This window comes from Lissotriton vulgaris, chromosome 5 (genome assembly GCF_964263255.1).
Source record: "Lissotriton vulgaris chromosome 5, aLisVul1.2, whole genome shotgun sequence".
NCBI lineage: Eukaryota > Metazoa > Chordata > Amphibia > Caudata > Salamandridae > Lissotriton > Lissotriton vulgaris.
Window position 1 is genome coordinate 743,488,346 of NC_141693.1, and position 12,893 is coordinate 743,501,238.

The following is a 12,893-nucleotide window of genomic DNA, read 5'->3' on the forward strand; positions in this document are numbered from 1 at the left end:
AGGGTCACTCCCTCCCACTTCCAAAAAACTTCAAGAACTGTTTCCGGATTTCCTTCCTTTGGGGATTGTGTTGAGAGGGGGTGGCGGGTATCTCAGCCATATGGAAAGGGGCGACCACTCGGTCCCCCCGAACGTATGGCAGAGTGCCTCGATCCCCCCGGGAAGCCATTTTGGGCGGGAGGCGCGTCTCGGCTGGTATGCCCGAAGCGGCGTAGCCGGGGCGCGCTTTTTCCCGCCCTAGAGTGGGCTGGCCTAGACACTGGCGCGGCTGGCCACGCCCTCGGGGCAGGCAGGGGCGGGTTTACGCCCGCCCTGAAGACGGATAAAAGGAGAAGCAAGACCAGAGGACATCCTCTTGTTCCTGTGCTCTGAAGCTGCACCTCCTCGCTGCACGTGAGCTCGAGACGGAACGAAGAGCCAATTTTGACCCACCCACCAGCCCCTGATGACAGCAAGTGGTGTTGAACAAAGTTAATGGATAACTCTGATTTTCGTTTACAGGTTGTGGTATTATCGTGATGATTTTGAGTATGTAATAAAGAATGTCGATTTGTGGTACGTTTTGCAAATAAAGAAATTCTGCTTTAGTGTTCATTGGTAGCATGCTTTTAATGAAAGTATAGTTGCTACTGTAATTTTAGTTTAGTCATTTAGTTAGCATTGTCGTATTTATTTTGGTCGGGCGGTAAGGTCATGATCGGTGAGCACTAATTGGAAGATCCCTATGAGTGGGCGTCACCCAACACGGATGGGAGCGCTCGGGGGAGGTGGCCTTTGGCCCCTCAACGGGGAGGCGGTCCCTTCTAAGGATGGGTCGCCGAAAGAAGAGGAAAGGCGGTCAAGGCCCCTTCCTGTGTAGGAGGGGTTACAGCCCCCTCCTGGGGAATTTCCCGGGGCCAGTGACATCTGCGACGGCAGATGCGGTAAGTTGTGTGGGGTTGGGGGGAGGTCTACGATACCTTCTAGATACCTCACACGAGTCTTCGAACGACCTTTAACTGGCGTCGAGTTGATAAGTGCCCCCGTCAAGTCAAGGGAAATTGGTAGTAGTTGCACTTGAGTACGCCTCAGTGCTGTCGCCCCTCCAAGTGGGGGGGGTATGTCTGGTTAGGGATCTTGACACCGGTTACGACCTTGCCGTTGGCCCTTAAACGTTAGGATGTACAATTTCAATATTTCAAGTAAATGTTTTGTAGGATGTTAGTTCGGCTAGGAGAACCTCTGTATTAGAGAATCTGTTAAGGTTAGCCAAACATCGCAATGTGGTATGAAATTGTACATTAATGTTTAAAATGTTTTTAATTTTTTGTTTTAATAAATACGGCCGGGAGGGTCACTCCCTCCCACTTCCAAAAAACTTCAAGAACTGTTTCCGGATTTCCTTCCTTTGGGGATTGTGTTGAGAGGGGGTGGCGGGTATCTCAGCCATATGACTTTTTGATGTGTCTAATTTCGCACTAGATTCTACTTTCATTCTTCATGTCTGCAACTATGCTATCTCTTTCATATGCAAGAGCAAGCTTGACACCGTGAATGTAAGCGGCTTGATGGAAGGGTAATGAAGTGAATGTATGTTATGAGAAATAAAATACCCTCTGCCTGCAATTAAAGGATATTACAAGTCACTCTGGATTTCGGTAACCTGATAAAGGAACTCGGCCTGCATCCGCGTTAATGATATATGGTCACAGAGCTCTGCTATTTAGTGACTTCCAATATCCTTACAATGTACTGCAAGATGTATTTTATCTCATATATCATAGGTTAATCGCTTGAAGCTACCTACTATTGACCTCCTAATAACCTACCTCCTTCAGTAATCTTGTAATTGGTCCTTTCAGACTGCCCACCCATTGTTCTCTTCATCATCCATTCCTCAAGTAGAAAATGGGTACAGTCATGCAAAAAGTGCTGAGAGTGCTCCCCTTGGGTGATGCCGCACCCAAAGAGAGAGGAAAGTCCAAGACAGTCCACTTGGTAGTCTGTCCGAATCATTTTAACATGCATAAATAATTTAGTAGACACAGATGTAATTTTGATTTCTGATATTTTGGGTTACCTGAAGTTTGGGTTATTACAGCTATTCATACAATTGGCTCCCTGATATTTGCTCGTTGTAACTGCTCAAGAGATCTGTTACTTTTCTAATGCAGGGTATGATGCAAAATGGTCCACGTTACAATATAGACAAGGACAAACATATATTAATAATATGAACGTTTGAACATACATTTTTAGAGATTTTTTGTGTTGATGATGATTCATCTTAAACATCCTGTTTTCAGAACAGGAAAGGCTCTTGTAATCCTCCTTTTATCCTCGCATCCTGATTTTTTTTAAACTATTTTTGTTTTTAGCCCAGTAATGTTTTTGGGGCACTGTCTAAGAATATGTTTTACATTTACTGTATTTGAAAAGAGTGGCCCATTGTTCTGCACTATGCATTACTACATGTTGGTGTAAGCATGTGGCACTTATTCTTACATTGAAAATTGATGTTGATCGGAAATCTAGGAGAGGTATTAGGATGAAGAGGAGAGAGCGTGCCTACACCAGTCCCACAAAATACACCAAAAATTGCTTCCTGCACCAAAAGACTTCTTACACCTACCATTAAACAAAGTGCACTCAGCGCTCAGCTAGAAAGTACACTACCACCAACCTACTGCACTTCCATCTAGACAGCATCACAATGTGCATTCTACATTTTCAATACTGACACCATGCAGAAAATTACCCTATTGCCAAACAACATACACTACGTTTCATATCTTATGTTACTACCTACCCCATACACTACCTCTACACCCAACAACACAGCTACATTCAACAGCCCACCCGCTCCATGACTAATATTGTACACCTACACCACCACCCTATGCTTCTACTGACATCTGAATCCAACACCACCCAAATCTACCCTACCAACTACAAGATACAACTGCCTGAACTCATACACCCCCTTTACCAGCCATGCCCAGTAGAAGGAAGTGCTGGACAGGACATTGAACATTAGAAGGTACGATAGCTGGTCCTTGGGAGGGGCAGAAAAGCCTAGGGAAAGGAAGGCCCTTCTCTGAGTAGGGGTTGGCAGCTAATTTAGACATTGTTACAGGTTAAGATTAGGGCTGTGAAAAAAGGTGAATCAATGAATTGTCAATAAAGCTGCTTTTTTTACACAATAAAGTGAGTATGTGGTCTATGTTGTTCCCCTTTGGCCCAATTGGGCTTTGGCGTTGCAGCCGACAGTAGGGAGGTGTGCCTCCCTGGGGGATTTTGGCAAATGGAACAGTCTGGGTCCCATATTGGGTACTTTGGGCTCCAACCGTTTGGTCTTGTAGGCCAAATATTTTACCGGCCATTTCGGGCACTGAGTCACCATTTTGGGAAGGTGACACAGTGGCCAGTGTTTACTGCCACAGGAAAGTTTAACCCCTCCCTCCTGCCCTAGAATATAGGTCACAGGTGCAGTGAATCCCAGGTTAATTGCTTGAGCACAGATGTGTAGAGGGGGATATTTGTATATGGTTGTCACTTAGAGCAGGTGCAGGGCGGTTGGCAGTTACTTTCGACATAGTTACAGGTTAAAAATAGAGTTGTGAACAGAGAGGAATCAGGACAAGGAGGATGTAGCAGGAAAGCAGCAGCGGCAGTCGCTCCATTAGAGCAGAGGAGCGCCGCCCCCCTGCTACCACCAGCACATAAAACGATAATAAAATAGGTTTTAAACCTGTTTTATTATCATTTCATTTTAATCCCCTGGATCCGCCTCCAGGATTCTGATGAGTCTTGGGGGCGGTTCCAGGGGGTGACACTGCTGGTGGGGGAGTGGTGGGCACTCCCATCACTGCTCTTGAGGGGCCTCATTTATGAAAAGTGACGCATCGCTGCGTGAAAACAGCGATGCGTCACTTTTCACTGCGCACTCCTTGCGACATTCCTGATGCGTCATATTTAATGTATGACGCATCATGTCGCAAGGAGTTACAGATACGTCAGTATTTCTGACGTATCTGTAAGCGCAAAAGTGACGCATTGCTGGAGTGTGTCACAAAAGTGACGCAACTCCAGCAATGCGTCCTTTCACATGGGGAAAGCCCCATGTGAAGGGGCTTGCGTCAGTCTTACGCCTGCTGTGAGGCAGGCGCAAGATTTTGACGCAACAGCGTCCTAAAAGTGACGCAGTGAAATCTCATAGATTTCACTGCGTCACTATTACGAGGCTTTTGGCGGGGGAACGCCCCCTCTGCATACATTATACCTGACGCAGGTATAATGTGGCGCAGGGGTTTAAAAAGTGACGCATCTACCTAGATGCGTCACTTTTTAAATATGGCGCAACAGGGCGCATTTTTTACACCGCTAGTGCGTCACAAAAAGTGACGCACCGGCGGCGCAAAACTGACGCAAGGCCTTCATAAATAAGGCCCGAGGTGTTTGGGCGGTTGTCTCAGGCCAGCCAAACCCCTCATGTGCAGTGAAGCTCTCACCAGCCTCAGCTGCATTGCTAGGGCTGGAGAGAGCAGGAGCAGGCACAGGCTCCCATTGTGCCTGGGAGCACAAATTGCTGACATTCAGGCCAATCCTGAAGCTGCTCTTATGAAAGAGCAGCTTCAGGATTGGCCGCAGAGCAGGCTTGGAGCCTATGCCCAGCCCCAGAGCCAGAAGTGCTGATGAGCGGGAGATGGTGGTGTTAAGGTAAGTTTCTTTTTTTGTGTACCCAAACCCTCCCCACCTCCTTCCTTCCTTCTCCCCACCTCCCTCCTCCGGCCCTGCCCGTCCCCCCATTCTGTCAGGGGACAGGCCTCTACTGCTGGAAGGTTACACTGGGAGGCGAGGGAACAAAGTGTGTAGTGCCTTTGTGTAGGGGCCCCCAAAATATATTAGGCCAAGGGCCCCCAAAATCCTTAAGATGTCCCTGGGTCCATATGTCAAACTACGCACCTGTAATAATAATGATGTTGCTATGGATCTAAGATGAATTACGAGTGCTTGGCTCCTGCTTTGCTGCAAAAATGTGCCAAAAATGCCCATTTGAAGACGCAATCAGAAGTTACAGAAACTAATGCTACTTGTACCTTCTTCCTACCGTAGACTGATCTCTACAATGTACATTTTTATTTGCACCAGGGAAGTGTAAAGTTTTTCTTTCCACCCTTCCATATTAGTTTGAACTGTGTTAATACACATGGGTCCCTAAACTGAAGAAATGGCGATGGAGCAAACGCTCATTACTATTACGCTCGTTCTCCATTTTATTCTAAGGCTCTGCTTCCGACTCAGCCTGCTGCTGTCCGACCTATTCCAACCCCCCATCTCTTATGATGCAATCAAGTAGGGGAGGATTTCAATGTCGTCATCACTTATTTCACTGGTGCTGGGAATAGTGACGACCCCCGCAACAGCTGTTCCTACATTTTAAATTCTAAAACTTACAGCGCATCTAATTATTGCGATTCTCATATATATTAACAACAAAAGCAGTTAGGGGCTTCTGGTGATTAAATCTTCATGTACTCTTTCACCTTTATTTGCAATGGCACCCAGTAACGATATTGATCAAGAATTCCCTCCTTTGAACCTCAAAGCAGGCGGTTTGTAGAAGTAACCCGCTGCCATCTCAAAAAAGATTTCTTTCTTGTAAATCAAAAAAACAATGACATCATAATAATGGGAAATTCCCCTACTCTAACTCAGAAGGAACAATTGTAAAAGTATCCCTCCAACTGTTTTTCAAAGTGGCAACGAATGACAATCATGTTCTGCGGTCGCTGGGCTTTAGCATATTCACTTGTATCTTGAAAATGCTGCTTGTATGAAAAATGATCACTCTTTCATTTTCTTGAATGGTTCACACTGGGAACCTAATCGCTCCACTGTACTAGAAGCAAGTGAACTGACTGAGGAGGCACAGGGAGACAATGTGATTTGCTCAAGATAAATCTCCTTTTGGCTCTGGGCCACGTTATCTCCTCTCCCCACTCTTCTCATAGAATGTGCAGGTACTTTGGAGCCTGCCCGGCCTGTGGACCTTCTTCCGGGCACAGAATTCTGAGGGCACTGGCTTTGATGTGGTTTCAAATTTTTTTTTTTAACTTTCATTTTTTTTTTGTTAGATTCATAACTTTGATCTGTTCATGTGGGTCACTCTATTAAGCACACAAATGTCCATGCAGGTGCACGTGGACACGTTTCTCTGGCATTTTCTTTTTTAGAATTCATCAACGAAATATGTATATAACGTTTGAGCTTCCTGTTTACAAGCATGGGCGTAGCTTGGTCACAAACGTGTGTGTGTGCGTGTGTGTGTGCGCGCGTGCGTGCGTGCGTGCGCGTGTGTGTGTGTGTGCGTGCGTGTGTTTGTGTAAGAGAGGAGGGGAAGAGCTTCAGATTTTCCGACAATCACGCAGGCATAGCATGTTAACTATTATATGAGAATCAGCGAAAGCTGGCGTCTTAAGGGCCAGTGCAAAGGGAAAGGGGTGCAGATTGCGAGGGGGTACTTAAAACACAGTATTGTGTAAACTAACCATGTTTTAAGACCTTCAAAACAGAGGGCAGTGTGTTTTTGTCTGAGTATTTAAAAATACCCAGCGGAACCCGACCAACACCTTACTTGATACCCAATTGAAAGTTCCTGTACTGCACAAAGATAATTTCTTAAAGTAAATAATGAAAACATTTAATAGATTAGTTATTACTGTTCAGTCCACAAATCAAAATTACATATGACTGAAAACAGAGAACACAATGTTTACATTATTTACTCTAAGTAATGATCATTGTCCAGTACAATGTGTATGTACATTATATACTATGATGATTACTTTTCTACAACTTTATATATTGTATCTAAAATAATTGATATGCATAAAAAAATGAAATACATTTTGTGATATAAAAATACTAGATGTTTTCTCAGTCATTAGAAAACTTATGTTAATTTGTTGATCACATGTAAGTTGTATTGCTGTACACCTTTTCTTAGATTTTATTTGTTTCTTGCTCAAGCCTGTTTCTAAATATTTAGAATTTTCCCTGCGCTTGGCATGTTATCTTGTCTGCAGGGGCTCTGGATTTCTAAAATGATTCCTCACATTGTGCGTCTTTTCTTTGTTCAGGTACTGGTCAGAATCATCTTTCGCGGATCATTGGGGGCTACGTTGTGGCACCATACTCGGCCAAATACACGGTGTCGCTGAAGAGAAACACTGGCTCCCACTTCTGTGGTGGATCCCTGGTGAGCCGCAGATGGGTCCTGACTGCAGCCCATTGCAAAACGCAGTAAGGCCAATGACTTTCTCTCATGATAGACTGTCGAATCCTCCTATACTTCTTGTGATAGACCGTCTCACCTTAGTAAATTCAACTAAAACACATTACCTCCCTCAGGAATAATGCAGGAATGTTTCATGTGATTCTTCATTTATGTAACTTTCCATGGTCTAGCTAGACTCCTTCTACAACCTTTATTGTAATGAGCTACCTCTTTCTAGAGCTATGCGTACATTACTGCTGGTTGTCAGTAATGAAGAATATTAAAGTTGTATGCCAAGTTATTCATTTGTATGGTCTGGCTTGACAGCGCAGCTGTCACCAGACAATTGTGTGAGCCTCAGTAGGCCATGAAAGGAGCCAGGAGTGTTTGTTTTGATTGGACAAAAGTTGTGTGCTTCCCCAAAATGTGCTTGCCCACCAAACAGCTGTGATCATTTTGCATATTTGCCCAGTTGCCTGAGCTTGAATTTTAGGAGCACAGATATGCCATTGTAATGCTATTAAAGTGTCTTAGATGACGAGCTAATTCATGGTGTTTTTCTCTGGTAGAAGCACAGATGGGAGGAGGGAAGCCATCAACTCACATGGGTTTTTTAGTCAGGTTTGACAGTCCAACTGACCTTTTAACCTACACCAATATTATTCTACAGTCCTTTGCTTCCACACAAATACATATCTATTCCTAGGCTATTTATTGGTAATGCTTCTCATTGCCATACAGCATTCGATTAAAGCCGGACCTATTGACATTGCCAAGGTTTGTTGACTAAAGGCGGTGCTCAAAATATGTGTGGCCCTAGACATGCGACACGCGAATGTGCATGAGCCTAGGCAGCAACCCTAACACAGCCTGCTGAGAGCATGCAAAGAAATAAGGCCTCATTAAATAATAACATCCATCTTAGTCAGCCACACGAATCTTTGATCAGTATATTTGAGGAATTGTTTCAATTTTTCTCTCACTTACCAGGGGCAGGGGACATTCTACGCTCCTGACATAAAACCTGGAAGGTTTTGCACTTGCTCTGGGGCAGCAGAGAGTCAATTGGTAACAAGGCAAGGGAATGTGTGAATTGGTGTGACGACATACGTCTTTAGGCCTCTCAGGGTACATCAGAAAAAGGCTAGCCTGGAGTCCCTGCATATGAAATATGTTGAATACTCAATCGACTAAGATTTAAGTTTAGGGCCTATCTCTACCACCAGTGTTGGTAGGCCTAACCATAGCGATATGCAATATGTCACCCACACACAGCCTAACCAAAATCATCAGATCTTGATTTTTTCCCAGTTTCTCTTTTTTGCAAGAACCTTGTGCCTGATAAAGACTTGTTTGGACCAGTCCAGTTGTTAGCCTGTCCATCCGATTAATTTCTTCTTGACAAATACATTGTTGTGCTTCCTCCTGGATAACTAACAGAGGAGGATGCACAGTCCCGAAAACCCTTACTTTTGCTGTGAACACCATATATTTTACACTCCGTATAAGTAAAGAGAGACCTAGATTTGCTAAAACTGCCACACTGTAAGGATTTCATAAAGTATACAATCATAAAGTAGCTGTTTCTGACATTGTATTATATTGTACTAGCAGCACGTCCCGACGTTGTCCGGGTATGAATTGCTGCCGGCCAGTAGTATATTGTTTTGTAGGATTTCGTTTTGATAGCATTTCTTATCTGTGGCAGGCCTGTGAAACGCTCCGATTCACAGTGCACAGCTGATGCACTTAAGAGTGCGCGTTCAGTAGTGTGTGAACTCGAGTTTCCCTACTTTATTTTTCCTTGCAAAATTATATAGCGCAAACTCGACAACATGGCATGAGCACAATTTACATTACAGAAGAACACATTCATTTGTGGTAGGCATGGGGAGACAAAGTGATTTGCCTGGAATCACAGGATGTTGAGCAGATGCCGAGATTCGAACGTAGCTCCTCATCTTTAAAGTTTGCAATTCTAGAACTTGTGGCGGGAGCTGTGTATAAAAGTGTATGTCGGTGCTGGCCTTCTATGAGAGAGACCTGTGCATTTTTCAAATGCGTGGTGAAGAAATATGAGTATGATGCTGGAGATGTGGGCCGCTGTGCCACCAATGTACTTACCGGGGGAGGGCAAACAACCATTATTCCGCAACTTTCTTTCCGCATACCATCACTCCGCATACTTTCATTACGAAAGTACCATGACTCCGCAATGCCATTATAACGCATGGCATTACATTTTAAATGCTTTTACCACGCATACATTTACAACAAAATTCGTTGTAAATGCATGAATGGTAAAAGCATGTTTTTTTAATGTTTGGATAAGGTAAGTATGGGTATAGGGGTATATGTTTTGGGGTACTGAGGTATATGTTTTGGGGTGTTTGGGTATTTTAAGGGTTCAGATATAGTTTTGGGTTATGGGGTACAGGGATAGTTTTAGGGTTTAGGGATAGGTATGGGTTTTGGGATACAGGGGTATATTTAGGGTTCAGGGCTAGGTTTGGGTTTTGGGGTATAGGGGTATTTTTAGGGTTCAGGGGTAGGTTTGGGTTTTGGGGACAGGGGTATTTTAAGGGTTCAGGGCTAGGTTTGGGTTTTGGGGTACAGGGGTATTTTTAGGGTAAGGGCTAGGTTTGGGTTTTGGGGTACAGGGTATTTTAGGGTTCAGGGGTAGGTTTGGATTTTGGGGAACAGGGTTATTTTTATGGTTCAGGCTAGGTTTGGGTTTTGGGGTACAGGGGAATTTTTAGGGTTGAGGGGTAGGTTTGGGTTTTGGGGTACAGGGGTATTTTAAGGGTTCAGGGCTAGGTTTGGGTTTTGGGGTCCAGGGGTATTTTATGGTTCAGGGGTAGGTTTGGGTTTTGGGGTACAGGGGTATTTTTAGGGTTCAGGGCTAGGTTTGGGTTTTGGGGTACAGGGGTATTTTTAGGGTTCAGGGGTAGGTTTGGGGTTTGAGGTACAGGGGAATTTATAGGGTTCAGGGCTAGGTTTGGATTTTGGGGTACAGGGATATTTTTAGGGTTTAGGGATAGGTTTGGGTTTTGGGGTACAGGGTATATTTATAGGGTTAAGATGGGTTAGTGTTTAAGGGTGTTGGGCTATTTTGAGGAGTAAGGGTGGGTTATGATTATGGGGTGCAGGGGTATTTAAAGGGAGCAGGGTAGTCACACGGAGCTGGAATGTACAGAACCTGGGAAGAAAAAACAATGAAATATTGGGCACAAAGCTCGCTTTTTTTCCCATAATACCGCGCCCCGCACACGACCACGCCCCCAGCACACGCCCACAGCACACGATACGAGACATGGCATGAAGGGCAGAATTTACCACACCACCCCAGCGTTTGTCAAGTCCCCAGCACACGCCCACAGCACAACGCAGACACGCCCACAAGGGACTACTTTGCTGGCACAGTTCTTTTACCTTTTAAATGTATATGGTGGGCGTCTGCATAGCCTATGTCCTTCTGCTGCAACTGCCCTTTCCAACGCTGTATTGGGTGTTGTGATTGGTTCTGTGGTTCCTGAGATTACCCGCCTCAAAGGTTTGGGCTCTCTCTTTATTATATTAGTATAGATATAGATTGAAGCACTTATATAGTGCCACTCCTATGTGTGGCGCCGAAGTGGTTGCCTCTATGGACAACAATCTACGTGATGTACTGTGTGTGGTTGCAAGAGTGTTTGTTTTTGTTTTTGATCCTATGTGGGAAATGTTTCCATGTCATGTGTGCTGTGTGCGAAGGTGCAGTTATTGTTTTATGGAATACAGTACTTACCGATGTGGTGGTTGAAGATGTGTGAGAGAGACACACAGTGTATGGTTTTCAGCAGGTTAACAGCTTTGCGTTGCTCTGCAGGCCCCTTTATGTTTTTTCTTCTCCTCATAGTGTACTTAGCAGATTAGTGCTCTGGGTTGTCCAACCTGACATTTTGTTAAAGTTTGTTGTGCTCATCTGACATGGTTAGAGGGAGATATGGTGAGGAGATCTGCAGAATGGGCTTCGTTACTATCATCCAGAGTCTGAATGTCATTGTGAGATGTAAAGATACGGTCAGAGTATGTAGCTCGTTGGGACCCGCAGTCATCCAGTTGGCTAACAGTATGTGATGGATCTCTTCAATGATTCCATGACTGTTCGGTTTATGATGGTTAGTTTATTGTCTGGTACAGAACTGATGGACATGACCTGTAGCATATATGTTTTATATGAATGTAAAATGATGAAGCTATAGTTGGCTGCCGATTACTTAGTGTTATAATATTAGTAGTAGTGTGAGCCTGAAGAATCATACAAGAAATAACAGCACAATATAATACCCAGGCAAACCCTAGGCCAGCCCTTTTTAGGTTACCTGGATATAGAAAATAGTGTGCTTTTTTGGGTTGTTCCATATCTGTGGGCTTTAAATTGTAGATTGAACTTGAAGGTGTGATTATCTTACTGGGCTCAGTTCCAGGGTTGTGGGGGTGATCTAGTTATCTTGAAAATAGTCATATTTTCAACTGTTGCCTGAAGTGTATATACTTACCTGGTGCTTTAAATCTTGGCTGCTAGCCAGTTCCAGAGCCTGGCAGCTTGTAAAGAGAAACCAGTTCCTCCTACGAATGTTTTATTATAAATTGGAATGATTTGTAGTGCAAGCCTGGAGTGCAGTGTAGGTTTAGTTTTTTTTTTCAGTGGGATGCTTTGTGGACAATAGGTGTGCCTTGAACATTGCCCTTCTAGCAACAGCACAACAGAACTCCTCCTCTGTTTCTGAGCCGATCGCGAGCACTCACGGAACCTCCCACTGGACCTCCCTTCCTCCAGAAACATCCCTGACTTCCGGACTTCGTGAGCGCATTGCCAGCCGCATCTACAGACGCCGCCACCGCCGCCCCACCGGACAAAGGAAGTAGAACGGCACACCCAGCAAAAGCAGACTGCCAGCAAAAGCGGTAAAAGCGGCTAAAGCGGTAGGAGCCACGAAGAGCCCAGTTGCAGGCGTTTGAGAGGGCTGATTTAGAGGAGTACTCAGCGCGAGAAAGGCTTGGAAGATCAGCGTGAGCTGAAAACAAACTGTGGCAGCAAATAAACGGATTGCCTTAGGTAGAACCCAAGCCATATGCAAATAAACCGAGAAGCGGTTGGCGGCAGGTGCATCTAACAGAAGGTTAAGCATTCATGTTTGGACCTATGAGGAGAGGAAAGGAGAGGAGAATACAGCCTCTGGAGTTTGCAGCTGGTAAATGGTTATAAGTGGATGAGTAACCAACCAGGAAATTAAGTGGTGAGGTGGAGGAAAGAGTGCAGGCACACAGAAACAGAGGTAAGTGAAAGAGACAATTTTACCCCTTTTTTCTCTTTTTTGTATTATTAAATACATATTTGGGGAAGTACACTGGGAGAGAGGGTAGTTGTGCGCCCCTCAAGCAGTGAAAGCCTTTAAGGTGAAGGAAAACCCTTTCGCAGTTTGCGTACGCCGGGAAGAAGAACTCAAAGAAGGATAAAGCAAAGGCAATGGCCTTAGGGAAATCCAAACCACGTAAAGTCCTGAACAATTTCAAAAAATCAGGAAATAAATTGGGAACAGTGGATGTCACTGTCCTATCGAAAGGTCTGGATGACGCAAACAAAGATATG

At 44.5% G+C, this 12,893-nt stretch overlaps 1 protein-coding gene across 1 annotated transcript in view; it reads left to right on the top strand.

Moving 5' to 3' along the window:
- LOC147711486 (trypsin-3-like) overlaps window positions 1–12,893 on the top strand; it is a 341,427-nt gene that overhangs the window by 50,887 nt on the left and 277,647 nt on the right. Inside the window, exon 2 of the mRNA XM_086919495.1 lies at window positions 7,122–7,284. Within this exon, the coding sequence (XP_086775621.1) occupies window positions 7,122–7,284 (163 nt within the window). The remainder of the gene's footprint in view (window positions 1–7,121; window positions 7,285–12,893) is intronic.